General features: G+C 45.0%; 1 protein-coding gene across 1 annotated transcript in view; it reads right to left on the bottom strand.

Annotated features, from left to right (window-relative positions):
• MGAT5B (alpha-1,6-mannosylglycoprotein 6-beta-N-acetylglucosaminyltransferase B) overlaps nucleotides 1-21,479 on the bottom strand; it is a 260,018-nt gene that overhangs the window by 24,340 nt on the left and 214,199 nt on the right. Inside the window, exons 12-14 of the mRNA XM_006135747.4 lie at nucleotides 19,925-20,080; nucleotides 16,772-16,918; nucleotides 13,540-13,656 (exon numbers count right to left, since the gene is read on the bottom strand). Of these exons, the coding sequence (XP_006135809.1) occupies nucleotides 13,540-13,656; nucleotides 16,772-16,918; nucleotides 19,925-20,080 (420 nt within the window). The remainder of the gene's footprint in view (nucleotides 1-13,539; nucleotides 13,657-16,771; nucleotides 16,919-19,924; nucleotides 20,081-21,479) is intronic.

The following is a 21,479-nucleotide window of genomic DNA, read 5'->3' on the forward strand; positions in this document are numbered from 1 at the left end:
AAGATGATAGCTAAAGGATCAGATACCTCCTCTATCAGCTCCTCAAGTATTCTAGGATGCATTTCATCAGGCCCTGGTGACTTGCAGACATCTAACTTTTCTAAGTGATTTTTAACTTGTTCTTGTTTTATTTTATCTTCTAAACCTACCCCCTTCCCGCTAGCATTCACTACATTAGACATTCCTTCATTAGACTTCTTGGTGAAGACTGAAACAAAGAAGTCATTAAGCATCTCTGCCATTTCCAAGTTTCCTGTTACTGTTTCACTGAGATCCTCACTGAGCAATGGGCCTACCCTGTCCTTGGTCTTCCTCTTACTTCTAATATATTTATAAAATGTCTTTTTGTTTCCCTTTATGTCTGTAGCTAGTTTGAGCTCGTTTTGTGCCTTAGCCTTTCTAATCTTGCCCCTGCGTACCTGTAGGCTATGTCTATACTCACAGCTTCTTGCGCAAGTACAGCCGTTCTTGCACAAGAATCTGCAGAGCATCCACACTGCCCACCTGCTCTTGCGCAAGTAAATTTACAGTACAGCGTGGTAAGAGAGGGCTCCTTGCGTAAGAGCTATGCTCTTTTTTGACAGTTGTAAGCCCTCTTGCGCAAGAGCTCTTACGCAAGAGGGCAGTGTGGACACTCAGCAGGGATTTCTTGCGCAAGAAAGCGTCCACACTGCCATGGGCACTCTTGCTCAAAAGCACAGCTCGCACATGGTAGTGTGAACATTTTCTTGCGCAAGAGTTCTTGCACAGGAACACTTGCGCAAGATGTTCTTGTGCAAGAAGCTGCGAGTGTAGACATAGCCGTATTGTTTGCTTATATTCGTCCTTTGTAATTTGTCCTACTTTCCACTTTTTATGACTCCTTTTTATTTTTAGATCATGCAAGATCTCTTGGTTAAGCCAAGGCGGTCTTTTGCCACACTTTTTATCTTTCCTGCGCAGCAGAATAGCTTGCTTTTGGGCCCTTAATAATGTACCTTTGAAAAACTGCCAACTCCCTTCAGTTGTTTTTCCCCTTAGTCTTGCTTTCCATGGGACCTTACCTACCAGCTCTTTGAGCTTACCAAAATCTGCCTTCCTGAAATCCATTGTCTCTATTTTGCTGTTCTCCCTTCTACCATTCCTTAGAATCCTGAACTCTGCGATTTCATGATCACTTTCACCCAAGCTGCCTTCCACTTTCAAATTCTTAACCAGTTCCTCCCTATATGTTAAAATCAAATCTAGAACAGCTTCCCCCCAGTAGCTTTTTCAACCTTCTGAAAAAGACAGAGGCCTGCATATAGCAGAGAGACCCTAGAGCAGAGCTACTCAACACGCGGCCCATGGTGTGGTTTGGGTCAATATGCAGCCTGTGGGTAGGATCCTTTAAACATGGCCTCCACTGGGAACACATTCTACAGTGGCAAGGCATCTCCCAGGCGGGTTGAGCATTGAAAGACACAAGTGGATGGGCTGGCTGGAATAGACAGGTAGAAGGTTTCAGCGGTTCTTGCCCCCAGGGAGGAAGTGCCTGGAGTGCCAGGGCATTGTGGGAAATGCTGGATACTTAGCCTTGTGGGCAGAGCCTGAGAGGTGCTGACTGGCTCACACTGGCCATGTTTGGGTCCAGACCCATGGCCGAGCAGCCCTGCCTCCATCCTCCACGGAGCAACGGACTCCCACTGGAAATCCAGGACGGGGCTCCTGGGCAGCTGTCTTTTTTTGGCTCTAATGTCCAGCCTGACTTGCCCAGCTTTCTGCCTGCCACAGGTCGGAGTGCTTTGGCTTGGAAACTTTACTTTTTACAGTAAAATCACTCCAAGAAACGCACAACCTGAAGCTTCAAGCTAAACACCCCAAACACTGGTATACAATTTTCTTTTCAATAAGAAGCATTAAAAATGGCAACAAAGAAGAAATGCCTGTTGTATGAACACCAGGTTTTCAATCCTGTTTGGGATATGGAATTCGCTTTTGCAGAGATAAATGGAAAACCAATGTGACTTCTTTGTCAAAAGACTGTCACTGCATTAAAGAAAACAAACCAGCAACAGGACCATGTTCCTTGAAGCTATTTGCATATATTGGTATATATATTTGCATGTATATGCAACCATACTTAAGTTGTGACCCTTGTCACATGCTGAGTATCATTGTGCCCCCCAAGGCTTCCAAAGTTGAGTAGCCCTGCCCTAGAGCATCAGGCATGGTGCAAGACCCGAGGCCTTAATTATGCACCAAAGTCAGGGCATGTGTTAAAGAAAATGCCTGTAAGTTCAGTATATGGACGTTTCCTGGGTATTGCTAGCATTGCTAAAACACACCACATATGTAAACACATTCCAGCAGGCTCCCACAAGTACACCACAACCTAGCACAGGAGAAGATGGTTTGACAGAAGAGATGAACAGATATTTTGTCTGAAACGTCAGACAGATGTGACAAATAGGAATGTGTTCTCTGAAAAGGAACAATGCGAGGGGAAAAACGTGTAATGAAACATGGAGGTCGGTATACCAGTTGTTTAGCCAAGATTGTTTGACTCAGTCTATACATTTGGAGGTCCCTCATCTTATCTCTTTGTCTGGCCTAAGGGGCAGCAAACAGTCATGAAGCTGACTGAGCTAATCCAGTGTGACGGGCATACATATGTTAGTGTACCTGTAACTACTGAGAAGAGGTGCTAATCCAGTGCTTTGTTGATAATAAATCCAGCCATGCACCTTTGCCACCAAACGAGACTGGTTTTTCTGGGAAGTTCTATCACAGTCTGCTGAGGAAATCATCTGCTCAGAGCTGGGACAGCACACAGAGAGAACTTACATGCACCCCAGACTGACACCACCAATGAAGTCTAGAACCAAATCCCACCAACATTCACCAGACAGAGAGTTCCCCTGCCCTACATTTCCAGGGAATTTCCTCATTACAGATGGAAATAGCCCATGAAATGAGTCATTGAATCTAGCTCATGACTAGATGGTCAAGTTGTGGAGGGCAACCAAAATGATTAGGGGTCTGGAGCACATAACCTACGAGGAGAGACTCATAGACTCATAGACTTTAAGGTCAGAAGGGACCATTATGATCATCTAGTCTGACCCCCTGCACAGTACAGGCCACAGAATCTCACCCACCCCTCCTAGAATAATCCTCTCACCTATATCTCCTCTCACCTATATCTCAGATATTGAAGCCTTCAAATACTTTGAAGACCACAAGATGCAGAAAATCCTCCAGCTGTGATCTGTACCCCATGCTACAGAGGAAGGTGAAAAACCTCCAGGGCCTCTGCCAATCTACCCTGGAGGAAAATTCCTTCCCGACCCCAAATATGGCGATCAGCTAAACCCTGAGCATGTGGGCAAGACTCACCAGCCAGACACCCAGAAAGTTCTCTATAGTAACTCCTATCATCCCTCCATTGACCTATTTCCCACTGATAATGAATGGTCAATTAGTTACCAAGATCATGTTATCTCATCAAACCATCCCCTTCATAAACCCATCGGCTACGTCTACACTGGCCCCTTTTCCGGAAGGGGCATGTAAATTTCACTAGTCGTCGTAGGGAAATCCGCGGGGGATTTAAATATCCCCCGCGGCATTTAAATAAAAATGTCCGCCGCTTTTTTCCGGCTTTGAAAAAAGCCGGAAAAGAGCGTCTAGACTGGCCCCGATCCTCCGGAAAAAGTGCCCTTTTCCGGAGGCTCTTATTCCTACTTTGAAGGAATGATTCGAACTAGCGCGCCGGCGAGATCATGTTAATGGAGCGCGGGATATTTAAATCCCCGCTTCATTAACTACTTCGGTTGTCTCCATTTGCATCCCTAGTTCGAACTAGGGATGCAGTGTAGACGTACCCTGAGGGATTTGGGCTTATTTAGTCTGCAGAAGAGATGAGTGAGGTGGGATTTGATAGCAGCCTTCAACTTCCTAAAGGGAGGTTCCAAAGAGGATGGAAAGAGGCTGTTCTCAGTGAGGGCAGATGGCAGAACGAGGAGCAATGGTCTCAAGTTACATTGGGAGAGGTCTAGGTTGGATATCAGGAAAACTATTTGATTCAGAGGGTGGTGAAGCACTGGAATGGGTTACCTAGGGAGGTGGTGGAATCTCCATCCCCAGAGGTTTTTAAGTCCTGGCTTGACAAAGCCCTGGCTGGGATGAGTTAGTTGGGATTGGTCTTGCTTTGGGCTGGGGGCTGCACTCAATGACCTCCTGCGGTCTCCTCCATCCCTAGGATTCTACGATTCTAGCTGGTGAGTCCCTCATAACAAATCCATCCTTAATGATTTGTTCTGCATAGGGTGAGGTGCAAGTGTGTGAAAGGGTCATACTGAACCACAGGGCTGAGAGTCTCTTGGAAACCTTACCAGGGATGCAAGTGAGCCATCCCTATCTGCAGCACATTATCTGAGAAGAAGGTGAGGTGGTGCTCCATGCTGAATGAGAAGTTCCCGATTCCCAGACGTGAATGTCAAGTGCTGGCCAGGATGGTTGCAGAGAACAGCTGTGTGGGGTTGCGTAGGGATCATTTGTGGAGTGTTGTCTCCAGCATGCTTGTGGCACTGTGAAATGTAGCCCACTACAGCCACTGCAGAAGCAAGCCACTTCTCAGGCAATCGGCCATGGGTCAGAGAAACAATTGTGACGCATCCTGCTTGACCCTATCCATGCAAGGCGAACTGGATTCCAAACGCTAACCAGCTGAAAGAGCCAGATTTTCAGAAGAGCTCAGAGCCCAGCATGTCCCCAGCATGCTGAGTTCTGCTGAGCTCTCTTGAAAGCCTGCACATCCTCCAGTGCTACATCAGGTCCATCATCACATGTCTGTGATGCAGCACAACTCCCGTTGCTTGGTGGTGCTGTGCCTGCAGTACCAACAACATACAGTCACACAATTGTGGGTTGACTCTACTCTGCAACAGCAAAACCTCCATCCCTCACCATCATTGCACAGGGTGCAGTGGTGTGCACAGGCTCATGGGAGAAGACAGGAGCACCAGCTCCTCCCTGAGCAAGTACAAGGCCCACTGTGGGCTCTGCAGCAACTGGGAAATGGCTGAGGTTTGGAATTGCCCTGGCCACAGTTCTGCCATTCCTGGAACAGGCCTCCCCAATATACCTCGGATTGCCCCCTTTGCTAGGGGTGGTTGCCAGTGAGTGCAGAGCCCCAGGATCCGTGGGGAAGGGTTGTGCAATTGTGGGCAGCAGAGGAATGGTGAATCGAGCCCATCATTGTCAGACAGAGCATCTACAACCCCAGGTAGGTACCGGAGGGATAAATGTAGAGATGAGGTTTCTCTGTGGGGGGGGGGGCTGCATCTCTGAGAGGAATTGCAGTGCCAAGAGGAATATTAAATCCCACTCAAAATAATAATAATAAAAATCCAAACATCATCAGACAAATAAATAGAAAATAGCACAATTGCCTAACAGCGTGTAACAGCAGACTGGGGAGATTTTAACCAGCTATTTTCACTGCAATGCTTAATATGCCACTCTCCCAAGCATAGCCTGAAATATATAATTTTCCATTATATTCCTATATGTTTGACTTTAATATAATGAAGCCTTCTCCCTTCACTACACCAGAATATTGGCTCTATTATATTGCTTGTGTGGGAACTATTTTTGACAATGTAAAAGCTGAAGCCCAAGAAAATGACCTCAAATGAAAACCTCTTTCCTTCTCTCGCCTCTAAACTCCATGTAACAGCTGTAATTCATCACCCGGATAATTCTTCCAGCATCACATTTCCTGGTGGGCTGTAATTTGTCTCCTTGCTTTGTTCTCTCTTTTTGGTTACCTCTCTTTTTGCCCAACGAGTTACTTGCCTGAATTTATGGTGTTGGATGCCTTTTCAGTCTGAGGGTATATCTGCAGGTTTTTTGGAAAAACTGCCATTTTTCTGAAAAAAACCCTTCATTTACATCCACACTGCAATCGCATTTAAAAACAATCAAAAGAACAGAGGGGTTTTTCCGACATTGGTAAATCTCTTTCTACGAGGAAGAAGCCTTTTTCCAAAAGAGCTCGTTCAGAAAAAGGTGTGTGGGGACAGGGAAGAGGGAGTTATTTTAAAAGAAAAGGAAAGAGGAAAAAACACAGGTGCCCATAGTAATCCCAGCTTAAATGTGAGATAGCGTCCAGTCAGCGTGGACGCTAACTTTCGAAAAAGCAGACCGCTTTTCGATGCGCTTTGGCAGTGTAGACACTCTCTTTCGGAAGAAGTTTTTTCAGAAGATAGCCTGAGTTTGTATTACAAATAGGCCAGGGATCCTCGGTAACAATAAGCACTGGGGAAAACAAAAAATTGCTAAGCATGGAATACAAAAAGTGTGTCCATAGTTTGTTATAGATATTTCTGAATCCTGCACTGCTGAACCTGGGAAGAGGGGTTTTTCTGAAACCTGAAACTACACGAACCTTTCCTGAGATGGGGCTTTGCCACAATCTCAGCTGAGGCCCAAACTAAAATTCAAACACCTGTCCAGAGAACAAAGGTCCATTTTCCAGCAAATCTAAATGACTTCATGGCTTTGGGATGAGGTTGCCATCTGAATCTCAGAATTTCAAATAATTTATTTGCAGAAGTACAGAAGTAGCCACATATACAAAAAGTCCAGCTGTCACAAGGACTTTTTCATAGGGCTTGGCTAACATATTACCAACTCAGTAGGTGCACATACTGCATAAGTTCTTCCAGTAATATTCTGGCACCTTGTATTACCTTATTTACTTGCATTGGATCACTTGTCAGCAGCAGTTACATTTACATTTGATTGCCACAGAGAGACCCAGGCAGCATGAACAAACTTTACCAGTGATATGCTTGGTATGTAAAATGAACTGCATCACATATAACTTTTCAAGACTTAGAGCAGGTCTCCTCTATGGGGACAAGTTGGTTTAAGCTACTCAATTTGAGTCACGTTAGTAGCGTAACTCAAATCAACATAGTTTAGGAAATACTTACTGTGGAGTCCACACCATTCTAGGTTTACGGAAAAAACTCTCCCATCAACTCCCCTTACTCTCATCTGTTATCATGCAGTACCAGAGTCAATGGGAGAGCAATCAGTGGTGGATTTATCATGTCTATACAAGATGCGAGAAATCGACCCCTACTGGATGGATCCATCAGGCCGCTAATGAAGACATGCCCTTAGATCCTATACATTCAACTAAACAGACCTAATACCACTATCAGAAATAGTGCCATCTAGTGACCTTCAATGATGTCACATTCCTGTCAAGCAATGATGATACCAGGGTGGTATTACAGTTGATTGGAGTTACTGGTTTTACTGTGCAATGGTGCAAACCAGTGCTATGCTACTCTGTACATTGCTCTTTCAGTTTGGTACCCAAATCAGAAAATCTGGAAAAAAAATAATTTTGTATCAAACCAAAATGGATTTTTCCATTTTGTTTCTCGCTGTCATTGACATGAGAAAGCCACACAAAACATTTGAAAAGTCACTTCAAAAAAACATTTTGAAATAAAGTTTTGAGTCAACATTGCTCCTGTTTTTTCTTTCATCTCGAACTTCAATGAATTCGACCCAGACTTGTGAATTGTTTCAAGTATTCTGAAACATTCATTTTTCCCTATTCTAGTTATGGAGTTATGCTACTCCAGAGTGGAGATGGCTAAGCCATCCAAACACAAGCAAAGGAGAAACTGCTTGAATTTTGCAGTGAAGAGAAACTGGTGAGCATATCCTGAGAAAAGACGGTATGTGAATACAAGCTGGCTAAGAGTAAGACTTGCAGCTAAAAAATACATTACATGCTTTTCTAATATTGCCACTGCATGTCAGCAATTGCCGGGATTGCTCCAGAGATGTTATACAACCATGGATAGGAGGGGAAATAGCCTGAGCAATCATGACTGTAAGGGAAAAGCCAATAAGAAAAACTCGGTAGTAAAATGTAGCGCACACTTTAAATGTTTGTGAACTCCTCAGCTTGACAGACGGACAGGATCCTCTAAATCAGGGTTTTTCACCTTTTCCATAGGATCCCCACGAGGTTGATGGCCCTAGAAACAGCTTGTCCTGAAGTGCACACCAGAAGCTTTCCTGCTAAGTCCCATGACACTTCCATATATATCATGGAAACAGAATGTAGCTGTTATCTCAGGAAAACCTGGTGCCTTGGGTTGAGTCAATCCTCTTCAGTGAGGTAGCAGAGATAGGGTAGGAGAGTTCCTGTGGTTTCTTGAGTTCATCCAGACACTTTCCAGAGAATTGCTTGGAGTTCCGATCCCACTACTCTAAACTAGCCACATTCTTTCTTCTCCCCTCCTCCCGCCCATGGGATTTGTTTTCTTTTCCAGCTGCAGCAAACATTATTTTAAAGATAAAATACCAGCAAAAGCCCATAATAAGGCTTTTTTGCTAGGTCAATTTTTAGGCCTAATTGTCTTGACTGCGTCTCTAATAAATGCATCTTTAAATAAAAGGAATGTGCTGTGAGTTACTTTAGTCTCTCCCTGGTCCCAGACAGTTTATATAACATCTTTAAAAAGGAGCTTTGACATGGTAAGGGATTAGCCCAAGAACACACCTCCCAGTGGAAAAACCCAACAACTCTCCTCTAGAGTCACTGCACGTTTTTAATAAAACTGTGACAGCTGACCTGGGCCATAGTTTTTACTCTTTTAAAGCAAATTCAGTTCAATTCAACATCCACGAAGAACAATCGGAGACTTACAATGAACTCTGGATCAGACTCTCGGTGCTGATAGAAGACTGATACCTCTGTAGGCTGAAGGGGTCTCTCAGTGGAACAGATTCAGGTCAAGTCATGTCAGGACTGGCTTACCCATAACGCTTTGCCAATATATGCCTCACTCCAGTGATGGGTCTCAGAGCCCAAGTTCCACCCTGAGCAGGAACTAGGGGTAGGCAATAGGTAGACCACAGGCCAAATCCGGATTGGCAGATGCCTTGGAATGGTCCTCAAAATCTTTATAGTATTTACTTATTATTATCATTGTTATTTTTAATTATTAATTTCCCTGGAGTCTGGACCTTGACCAAGAAATTTGGACCTTAAGAAAAAATAATTGACTACTGCTGATCTAATTTATATTTGTAGTCCTGTAATGTGAGCCCCATGAGTCCATGTCAGTTGATTTGGACTGTGAGAGTGTTTGTGGTTTTTTGTGGCTTAGTATCCTTAGGAATTTGGGTGTCTAAATCCTACTGGTTTCCAGTGAGACTTGGGCTCCTAAGTACCTAACCCACATTTGAAAATGGGATTCAGACTCTTAATTTTCTTAGGTACTTCTGAAAATATTGTCCAGAATCTTTATGTTAAATGTGTGCAGGTGTACATTTGGGACCAAATTCCAATACACCCAACATTTCTCTCACAATCACCTGCTTCACCCATTCTCGTAATACCAGTGTCAATCCAGAGTCACTCTGCTGTCTTCCCTAAAGTTACTTTCAATTTATAGCAGTCTAAATGAGAGAAGTGGGCTCAACTTTGAAGTAAAGCTAAGTAATGTATTCATCTGTTTGGAGAGACTGTATTGTGAGAGCAGCACAAGGCTTCTGGTTTTCCTCTTTGTTCCCCTTGCAGAGCTGAGTCAGTTAAAAGTGGATTAAAGTGAGAGACTAATGCTTTCTTCCAACAGTTCTACCAATGGACCCAAATCCTGACCTGCAGCAACAAACTGCTCTTCTAGTCTGAGGCCATGCACCTCTCTCCCAATACCTGAATCCCCTCCCCTGCCGTGCCATCTGCTAATACTTGGTTCCCAGGCAGCTCTGCCACTCCATGTGAATCCTGAGCCATGGCACTCTCCTGTCTTGAGCTTTCCTTAAGCAAACACCACTCATGAGGCCAGAGAGGGCAGTGGCTCTGTAATACACACTAGCATGAAAGACTAATAAACTCAATGCTAGTTGTGACTTCAGTAGGGATTAGCCGCCATGGGCCTGGTTCTGTGGTGTCTTGCGCCTTGAGTCATCGTACTCCAGTGCTAACTGAGTGCGAATAGGGGCTGGATCAGGATGGCAGCATGTATACCCATCGGGCACTAGAGTAAATAACTGTGCACCATGCTGGGCATCACAGAATCCATGTTTCAAATTGTCAAAGGCTAAAGGATCCCTCTGGCACTTGACTGAATGGGTCCAGAAAGCAGAGAAACAGCCACTGTTCCATTTTACTTCTGGAGAGAAGTTGAGGCCCTGACATTAAGACCTGATTAGTTTTTTTTAACACTCATCGTTTTTTGCCAATTTTACACAGCTAATGGAAAGACGTGATTTCCATTAATCCATCACATAACATGCAGAGAATGTGACACATATTCCCTTTAAACACCAGCTCAGCAGCTGAGCCCCCTCTCTTGGGGCACATCTCTCCAGAGAAAATGATACAGAGTTGGTCAATGCCACTCACTTCAGTTTTTGTTGACAGCTGAGCAGGAAGCCAAGCAGCAGGGACATCATTATTGAAAATTTAATTTTAATTGAGATGCACCAAATGGCAAATAATTGTATATGGTGGTTTGATACATTCTTTGTAATCCTATAGAGAAGGAGAGATGAGATCAGAACAACCTCCAGATTGCGAGAGCCCTTAACAGATACCGAAGATCCCACACTTAACAAGCCACTGTCGCACGAGGAGAGCATGGATTCTAGCACTAACAGTCACAGAGTCAGTTAGTTGTCAGTTCTGGCACCTTTCACAGAAATGCCCCTTGGGAGTGCTATCCTCCAAGGCCAAGCACTGACTACCTGGCAGTGCCTGGCGCTACTCTTTGGAAAGCAGATAGTTTATCAGGTTCCCAAGGGCACAGGAACCTCAGACTGTTAGAGGCTGTATCGCATAAACACAACAAAAGATTTGTTTCTATGCCCTAGATAAACCAGACCCAGAGCCTTGCTCAATACTTAAGAGGCAAGCCCCAGTGGCATTTCCAACAGCCTACCATAAACGGCACATGATCTTCTCTCAGTCTCTCCAACCCATGTCATTCTTGCTCCCCCTTGTTCAGTCTTCCCTTGGACTGTAAAAATACCATGCCACTGAGCAGCAGCAAATCCACAAAGGCTCATTCTTCTTTTATTTCTGCCTTCTTCTTTAGAGCTTGATTTCAAATGGCTCTGTTGGCTTGGAAAGGCACAAGATGGCATTCCCATTGGCTCCCCTGCATGGAGAGAGGGGCACTGGGCTGTTCCCAGTGTTCTGAGAGGGAGGGCAGGGGAGGCCAGCATACCCACTGTCTTTGCTGCATTTCCGTTTACCCAACAGCAAGTAAACCCTGTGACAGCAAGTCATCAGCAAACAGACATATTCCTTTTCATCACAGCCCTCCCCCATCAACATTTTCCTTGATCTGACTTGAGGCCCCAAAGGAAGAGAGTGGAAACTCACAACTTGGGAGACAAGCAATGCAGAGGGAGCAGAACAAGGCTGTGTGCTCAGTGGCAGGGAGGAGCAACGCCACCAATGCTTGGTGGGAAACAAGGGTTCCAAGGATGAGCCAAATAGGAGAGTGTGTTTACAAAGAGATTTTTTTTTATATAAGATGGTCTTGTAACATTAAAATCTTTGTAGGGCCAGATACTTAGCATAAATTTACTTGGCATAAACCACTGTAGCGCCATTGAATTAACTGGAGCTCCATTAATGTGCATCTATCCAAGGGGTGTTACTGAATTAAGAATTTACATAGTTTGAAATTTTTAATCTGGAAATTCAACTTCTAGTAAGCCATTTCCCCTGGGGGAATCGACTTGGCTATGGCTAGAGGCCTGCAGGGATACAACATTGGGATCTATATCTGTATCTGCAAAAATGATCTGTGGATATCCGCATCCACATCCACGGATGCAGATAGCCACAGATATAAATGAGATATGCACAAATTTGCAGGGCCTTAGATACAAAATTTGTATCTGCATCCATATCCACAAAAATGAGCTGCAGATATCTGCATGCATATCTGTGGATATGAATATAAAGTGGATATTGGTGGATTTAAAGGGCTGTAGTTTTGGAGATGGCTATGGACTACAGAGCCACTCCTCCAATTCAATTACCACTCCTACAGCGTAACAATTAAAAAGTGTTGCCATGTGATAGCTGTGCTGGGAAAGCAAAGGGGGCTCCCAATACTGCCCTCATTGCTGTGGCTCAGTGCAACTGATGGCAGCTTCCCAGAGGAAGCAAGGACAGAATGGGCCAAAGAAATGGAACAGATCCGGGCTGAGGGATACTGACAGAAGAGCATTACACCATGGTACAGCTAGCTGTGGATGGAGAGCTGGGATTTCTGCTGCTCTCAACTTGACATGAACCATACAAATTCACTCAACAAAATAAAATAAAAATGCTTGAAGAGGCTTGCAAATTCCCTGACCCCTGTTAGTTCGGATGCAGGCCATTTTTTATTAAGATGCTATTTTGTGGCTTTGTAACAACAGGGACATCTCATCCTACCCAAAGCAAATTGTGAGCAAAACGGAGATCAGCACTTTTCTCCCCTCCAGGAAAATTGACTTTAATAATTTGGACAACTTGAAAGACTCCTGCCACTGGGGAGGTAAATATTCATGACGGATACGTTTTTAAAAGTCTTTGAGAAGTTGGCTCACACAGCAGTTGCTGCATTTTTCAAAAAGCGCTTTTCTTTTTCTTTTCTTTTTTTTTTTTTTTTTGCTGCTGCTTTTCTTCAACCCTTTCCATTTAATGGGGGAGGAGGAGACATGAGGCTTTTCCTATTGAATTGATAAATGCAAATAATAATACTTAGTAATTAAATATAAGCAGACATAGGGCAATCAAATACATGACCGGCTTACAGGGGTTGGGGTAGCAGTTCTGTGGAATAGTACAGCACTGTCATGATAGAAAAACTGTATCCTGCTTAAATGCGTGGGTTTAACTCCTTGATTGGTGAGAAGTGGGATGATGATGGATTGTGGAATGGGGAGGGGACATTATCAGAAAGATTCTCCAGAGAGTTTAGCTTCCTTGCAGGAACCGACATGCCAGATTTTCAAGTGCTTAGAGCCCAGCAGCTGGGATTGGTTTCGGAGCGGGTGGGGGAGAAGGTTACTGAAAATCCATCAACTAACTTATTTAGAGGTCTATGTGGAATTGAGCTCTTGGGAAATCTGGCCCCACAGCTAGGCCTGAGCATTGGTGGATGCAACCCGAGTGGCTAACCAGAGTCCAAGCTAACCATCCCTGCTGGGCCTGAATCTGATCTCGGTTACACTGACAAGTGTAACTTCATCGAGTCATGTTTGCTAAAGAGCTTAAGTGACTTAGGAGCACAACTCCCATTGAAATCCAAGAAAAACAGCCTCCTGTCCTGAGAGGACATGTCGTGGCTTGCAAGTGTAAACAATTTCAGAGAGCTGACTAGCCACTACTGCCACGACCATCACAAAGAGACACTGGGGTTGCTAACAACTTCTTGTTATTGACTCCTGTAAATACAGCCAGCCCTCCATTCTCTCCATCTCAGGAGTAGCTGATCTTACCTCACTGTTTCAAGGAATACTGCCAGGAATTACCTTGGTCCTCATGATGGTTTTGATAGCAGCTTCAAACTCCTCTGAGTTATTGTAGTCCACTGTCCACACGTGTGGCTTCCCTATGAAGTCCTCAGCATAGGGGTGTTGAGAGGATACCTACAAAAGGAAACAAAAAAAACAAACTAAGTGGTATTCCCTGCAGGAGGCGCTATGGCCACATTCAGTGACACTGTGCAGCTAGGCAATAGGAAAGGGGAGCTGATGGCAGCGAGAACAGGGATAAGAGGCAAAGGTGGCTACTAAAACCATTGCCTGTAGAGATGGAAACAAAGTGGAATCTTGAATAATGGGCAGTACGCTTTCCTACATGGGGTCATGCTCTCCCAGCCCTTTGGAACGGGGAAAACTTGCACACTGCTTTTTTGTGGCTTGGGAGTTTTTTTCTCAATGGCTTTTAGGTGCAATTCTCCCCTATGCAGAAGGCAAATCCCAGGCTCAGGCAGTGAAGTCTCATGGTGCCTATGAGTCTTAAAAGGTTTCTAATTTTTGGGCTGGCCTTCTTCCCAGGACTCATCTGCATGGGATTCTGCTTTATGGGCATTTCAGGTTTCCATATTTGAGCTAGGGATGTTAAATTTAGATTAATTAACTAATTGACTAGTCGATGGGATTTCCATTGACTATTTGATTAGTCTATAAGGGCGCCTCTGCCTTTGAATTGTAGCAAGAGCTCTTGTTCGTTTCAAAAGGAAGCCCCGCAGGGAGTGTAGGACCAGCAGGGGACCTCTGCTGGCCCTGTGCTCCCTGTGGTGCCTGACTTTGAAATGTACAAGAACCAGCTCCTCCCAACACCAGCTCCTGCTCCTCCCCACTTGGTGCCTTTCTCTGATGGGGGGGGGGGGGGGAGGATGCGAGGAACATCACTAGTCGACTAGTCTCTTAGGGTATGTCTACACTACCCCACTAGTTCGAACTAGGAGGGTAATGTAGGCATACCGCACTTGCAAATGAAGCCCGGGATTTGAATTTCCCGGGCTTCATTTGCATAAGCGGGGAGCCGCCATTTTTAAAACCCTGCTGGTTCGAACCCCGTGCAGCGTGGCTACACGGGGCATGAACTAGGTAGTTCGAACTAGACTTCCTAGTTCGAACTACCGTTACTCCTCATTTCACGAGGAGTAACAGTAGTTCGAACTAGGAAGCCTAGTTCGAACTACCTAGTTCGTGCCCCGTGTAGCCGCTCTGCACGGGGTTCGAACCAGAGGGGTTTTAAAAATGGCGGCTCCCCGCTTATGCAAATGAAGCCTGGGAAATTCAAATCCCGGGCTTCATTTGCAAGTGCGGTATGCATACATTACCCTCCTAGTTCGAACTAGCGGGGTAGTGTAGACATACCCTTACATCCCTAATTTCAGCCATGCTTTCTGGAGAGAGGCTGCTTTGTAAAACCATTCCCAGCTCTGCTAATGCAGCCAAGCTGTGAATCAGAGCCCAGCTACAAACTCAAAGAAGCCCCAGCTGAGGCTTCTTGATGGCAACCTGAAGATTCTGCCCCTTGCAAGTTGATGGTTGCTCTGGGTCACAGAATTCCCCGAGGATGCAGAGCCACATGCAGCTGGCAGTGCATTGTGAAGCCAGGACCAATCCAGAGCAAGCCCCATTCTCCTAACACAGGGTTCTCAAACTAAATTTCATTGTGACCCCTTCTGACAAGTTACTACAGGACTCCAGGAGGGAGGACGGAAGCCTGAGCCTGCCCAAACCCTACGAAGCCCAAGCTCCATGACCAAGAGGCTTCAGCTCCAGGTAGAGGGCCTGTCACCTTAGTCCCATCATCCAGAGTTGAAGCTTTAGCCGCAGGCGATGGAGCTCAGGCTTTGGCTTCAGCCCCAGCAAGTGTGATACCAGCCCTGGCAGTCCCATTAAAATGGTGTTGCCACCCACTTTGAGGTCCCAACCCAGAGTTTGAGAATGGCTGTCCTAACCAACCAACTGGGCTACAACACAAATCCAAACTCAATATCCCACCCACCCTGGAAACCTTCAGCCCTGCCCAGGAGGCTGAGATATGGATAAAAAAAGAGACGGTAGCAATTATTTCTCTCTCCTCTTTCTCTGCTGGCATCAGCACGCTCCTCTCTAATGAGCGCAGCTAAGGATGGCAGGCTTGGCTATCTTAATTGCACAAATTAAAGAAGAAGCAGCAGAACTGGCTGCACAAACACACACACACACACACACACACACACACACCATGCACATGCTCCATAGTGTCACTATGTTCACAGTTTTGCCAAGTTGCCAAGTGCTCATAATACAACCTGCATTATGCTAACATCAGCAAAACAAGAAGACGTGGGAGGAGAATTAAATCTACAGGAGCTAATTACAGCAGCTCTGCTCTGTCTCTGCATTGTGCCAAGACAAATGGCATGCAAGCGTGCAGCCACCACACTGTAATGATGACAAACGGGCTGGCTGCCAAGGCAACAGAAGTGCCCAACTGCCTCCAGAACAGTGGCTGCAGATGATGCAACCCAGTCAAAAAGCCAATGGGGAGAAGAAGGGGGGGCAGGACAGAGGAGCTTTTAGGGCTGATTCTAAGTCACTTGATAAGGCACCGGCTCAGACTGAAACAGAAGCTGAGACAGAGCTGCTTGGTGAGGCCAGTGGAGGGTGGGGAGAGGGGGATTCTCAGCAGGGATGTGGGAATTTAGACTGCATTATACACTTTATTAATAATACAAGGTTCAATTTTCTTAACCCTTTAATTTTAATGGAACACTCACTGCACTCTAATTAAATTCATAGCAAGGAATAGGCCCAGGAGGGGAGTTTGCAAAAACAAAATCAGTCCTGTTTTAGAAATCCACAACCAGGCGCAATTCAGATCCTAACTTATCTGGGCGCTTACAACCCCAGGTTTGGGAAGGGGAGGGTTGGGTTGGAGTCCGTCTCTGGAATAATCAGAGAGGACATGGTTTGGGATTTTTACAACAGCCTCATTTGTCAGGTTTTATTTAGCAGAGCTGAAATTCAAACCCAGGTTTCATTTAATCCAAAATCTCCAAGGCTGGAGAGGGGAGGAACTGGATTGGGAGGGTAACGTTCTGATTCAAATCATCTTTCTGAACTATGGGGAAGTTTGCATCTAAAATGTGGTGGGGTTTTTTTCAGTGGGTTGATCACTCTGGATTAAATCCAGAAGCAAATGCCACAGCTCATGCCAATTGGCAGTATTCTTGTCACACAACATTGCAGAACCACTTGCCTCTCTTGACGTAGGCTTCCCCCTGAAGAATTCATGATTGAGAGAGCTGTGTGGAGGGTTGAAACGAGACTGAAGGAAAATGCATCCATTGGCTATTGCTTCTAGAGGGGCAGGACCTTCATAGGGAAATCCAAATCCGATGAAAAGCTGCAGGAAGTAAAACCATAAACCCTGGTACCCTGAGTCAGGAACACCATCACCCAGACCTTTTTCAATATCCTGGATTACAGCACTAATCTGAACTACTTCTCTGGTGCTCAGCTCAATAGACCTGTAGGCTGATCAAACAGAACTTGAGGTAAGGTTCTCTGTAGTTCACAATAGCTTGAATGTGTTACAAAGTTCTCCACAAACTGATGTCTTTATCTAAGCTATACTGCACACAGTACACCTTCACCTCTTTGTTTATAACAGCAACTCTGCCATTAATATCAATGGGAGTTGTACCTCCTTACATCATGCTTGTATTTGTCCTACTATTTCCACAATGAAAACTGCTGGCTTGCTAGATATCTAATCATAACTATGCCGAAAACAGTAGCAGACCTAGGTGAAACAGCAGCTACATGCACTAGTTTATCATGTAGAGACTTGGTTTTATTTCCTGGTCACAGCATGAAATGACTTTGAATGTTTAGCATGCCAATGGACATTTCCACATCATGTAATTCAGCCATAGTTGGCAGTCCTTACTGAGGCTAGGTCTAGACTGCAGCGTTTTTCCTGAAAAAGCTGTGCAAAATGCACTCCACATTTTGCATAGCTTTTTCCGCTTTTTTTTTCTGGAAGAGGCTTTTCTGCCATTTGGCCCTGTCTAGACGGGGCCAAATGGTGGAAAAGCCTCCTCTTTTGGTGGAGTCCTTATGCCTCGTGAAACAAAGTATATGGGGCTCCCCAAAAGAGCATGTTTGCTCTTCCGCGAAAAAAGCAGAAGAGCAAACGTGTTCCTTGGACACGGTGTGGTTTTTGTGGGATATCTCTGGTATCCCGCAAAAGCCCCAATGTCTAGACATAGCCTCAGAATATAAAAGGGGTGTTTTATATCAGTGGGTTGGCAGTGCTGGAGGTGGATGGGAAAATATGCACTTTGCCTAACTCTAGCACGTGCTTTGTTGCTGGACTCAGATTGCAACGTCAGAACTAACAACTTCAGGATCTAGTTACACTGCTGTTCAATCAATCCATGGACCCTGGACAGAGATGAGCAAATATTGGCCAAAGTGGTCAGGGACATTCAGTGGAACCCTAAGGAAAATTCTGTAATTCACATTTCCTTCCCATGAATGCTCAATCTCTTAAACTCTAGGGATATGTCTAGACTATGTGGTTCCATCAATGGAGCCATGTAAACTAGTTTACCCGACATAGTCAATGAAGTGGGGATTTAAATAATCCCTGCTTCATTAAAATAAAAAATGGCCACTATGCTGTGCCAACAATCAGCTGATCCGGCACAGCGAGGCAGTCTAAACGCGGATCGGTCAACAAGAGAAGCCTTTGTCAACCGCTCCTGTAAACCTTGTTTAACGAGGCATAAGGAAGCGGTCGACAAAGGCTTCCCTTGTCAACTGATCCGCGTCTAGAAAGCCACGCTGGGCCGGATCAGCTGATTGTCTACACAGCATGGTGGCCATTTTTATTTTAATGAAGCAGGGATTATTTACTGTCGGGTAAACTAGTTTACATGGCTCTGTTGAGGAACCATGTAGTCTAGACATACCCTAGGAGAGCAACTGCTCATAAAAAACACATTCTTATAAAAAAGTATGAATATTTTCCAAATGTAAGTTCTAAATATTATACTCAGTTGTAAAATTTAAAATGCAAAATTTGCACCATCTTTGTACAGCCATGTGGTATAGCTTTTCTTTCCTGATGATATAATTAATCAACAGAACTCAAATAACCAGTATGACATTCAGTTTTACCATTTCAAATTGGGACTGTGCAGGTTGGTTCCTCAAGTTAGCCACTTGAGTACTAGCTCTGTAAATCACATGAATTAATCACACTGCAAGTTGTTCACAGTTCAAATAACCTGCAGACTGATGACTTCAGTGAACAATTTTGAATAGCAAATGCCCTTGAAAATTTTGTGACCTAACCATGGACAATTTATGAAAAGGAGAAATCAGCCTAATAAATCCTCTGTTGTTATTATTATTTGCTTGGTTCAGCTCCTAAATAAATACTGTTATTGACATGGTCTGCAAACCAGGGCGTCAGTGGTACTAGCCTCAGCCTCCTCTGTCTAAAAGAGTTTCAGCTACTGAATTCCCTCTCAGATTACATTTCTGAAGGCAACTCTGGTCTGCCTGCTTAGCAAAGGGTTATGTCCGTGGTCACCAACCAGTAGATGGGTATTGGAATCTACTGATAGATCTTGGCGCCTCTGACAGGTGATCCTGACTGGTTTGGCCAAGAGGCTGTCAAGTGCAGCACTTCAGCTACCCCTCCCCCCACTGCTGTGCATCTCCTGCCCTTTGCCTTGGAGCTGCTCCTCCCCCTTGGAGCTTCCTGCTTTCTGTGCTGTGCAGGGGAGGGAGAGGAGGGTACTGATGTCAGGGTGCCCCCTCTCCAACGCTGTATCCTTTCTCCACAGAGTAGAGAGGGGGCTCAACAGGACTTGGGAGGGAATGTGCTGGCTGCTTTAGGGAGTGGTGCAGGGCCAGGTCAGGAGTGAGCCTACCTTAGCCCCACTGTACCACCAACCAGGAGCCGCCAGCAGTTCCCAGCTGGGGCCCACATCCAAACTCCTACTCCAGTCATGAATCACATCCTCCACCCCAAGCCTTTATCCTAGCCCCGAGCACCCTTGCATCCAAAAGCCGTCCCAGAGCCTGCACCTAGAACCTCCTACATTCCAGCTGCCTGCCCCAAGAGCAGCTCAGAGCCCCTCACACTCCAGATCCCTTAATCCAAGAGCAGAGCCTGCACCCTAACCCTCTGCCCCGATGAAAGTGAGTGAGGATTGGCAAAAGAGGGAGGATGGAGTGAGCAGGGGCGGGAAGGAGGCGGGGCAAGAGTATTTATATTTGAGGTAGATCTTGGATTGCACTGAAATTCAAAAAGTGATCTGCTCAAAAAGGTTGGAGACCCCCGGGGTTATGCTGGAGTAATGCTGGTCTTTGTCAGAAGCCCACGTTCAAGTACCTTAGCTTTTCTCAGAAGCTGCTGGAACTCATGCTGTGGCAGAAGGCCATGGTTCTTGACAAAGGCTGGAACCTCAGGAGGACGTTGGGTTTCATAATAAACAGTGCCATGGATCTCCATGTACTTGTTAAGGATGGCCAGGAACTTCTCTTTGCCCTGGGGGAGGAAAGCAAAGACTATCAGCTGCATGTGAGCCTCAAAAGAGATGTAACTGATTCCAAAATAGCAACATAAAAGGGTATTTCTTTATTCTGATCTCACTGGAGCCTCCTGGAGGTATGACTACACTGCACTGTAGCCCAGGGTTCAAACTCAGGCTCAAGCCTAACTCACTTTTTGTCTACACACAAATCACACTGATCCAGGATCACAGGATCCATAGGACTCGGGGGTCCAACCTGAGTTAATCCAGAACCCAAGGCTCAAGCCCTGTTTCTTTGAAATGCAGACCTGCTGCACTTGTGCTCTGGGGGCACGTCTAGACTGCCCGCGGGTGTTTTTGTGTGAAAAAAGCAGTCTAGACGTGGTTCTTTTGGGAAAAAAACAAACCTTTTTTGAAAGAACTCTTCTTCCCAAAAAAATGAGGTGTACAGGATTCTTTCAAAAAAGGTTTTTTTTTTCCCAAAAGAACCGCATCTAGACTGCTTTTTTTTTCTTCAAAAAAAAACTCTTCTGAAAATGGGATCAGAAGAAGATATACAAATTCACGCTGAATTTGCATATCTTCTTTCGAAAGCTGCGGGCAGTCTAAGCGTGCCCTGGGAGTCTACCAAAAGTATCCCACAATCCCATGGGCTGACTTTCTTTGTCTTCTGGTAGTCATGGGCTAGAGTGGCAACATTTTGGAAAGGTGCTAGGAAGTCTGGAATAGTTGATTGGATTTTTTCTGGATACTGAAGTGCAGGTCCTGGAACCCTAGTTTGGAAGATTCTTAATCTAGGTTTGACAATCAGTGTTGGCAATCTGACACTGGATTTACATTGCCATGTAAACATGCACTAAATGATCTCCACTCTAGCAGGGAGACAATCTTTATGTATAGGAACTCACATATTCCGTGAAACTCATTCTTCAGGGCAGGAAATTCGTCAATAGGGAAGACAAAATTTTAGGACTCCTAGACAATAAACCAATTTCACACTCATGTAATCCCACTGAATGATGTGGAGTTACTCCTCAGTGATTTAGGCATGATTAAGAGCAAACTCCAGTCCCTGAATCAGATCAGATGTGATGTTCCTGGCAGTGTTGTCTTCAAGTTGTCATTGTCAAGTCCAAGTCGAGTCTCAAGTCACTACAGTTCAAGTCTCAAGTCGAGTCTCGAGTCCCTAAAGTCACTTTCAAGTCAAGTCCTAAGTCAAGTCTCAAGTCTTAATTTAAAAAATGTCAAGTCACTTTTGTACAAACCATCAATATCAGCATTTTCAGACAATTTTTTCACCAAGTTGTTTTAACAAAATTAGCAAGTCTCAAGTCGAGTTTCAAGTCACAAACAATGAACCTGAGTCGAGTCGCACTTAGGCGACTTAAGTCGGACTCGAATTCAAGTCGTGGG

The sequence above is a fragment of the Pelodiscus sinensis genome, chromosome 20, assembly GCF_049634645.1.
Source record: "Pelodiscus sinensis isolate JC-2024 chromosome 20, ASM4963464v1, whole genome shotgun sequence".
NCBI classification, from domain to species: Eukaryota; Metazoa; Chordata; order Testudines; family Trionychidae; genus Pelodiscus; species Pelodiscus sinensis.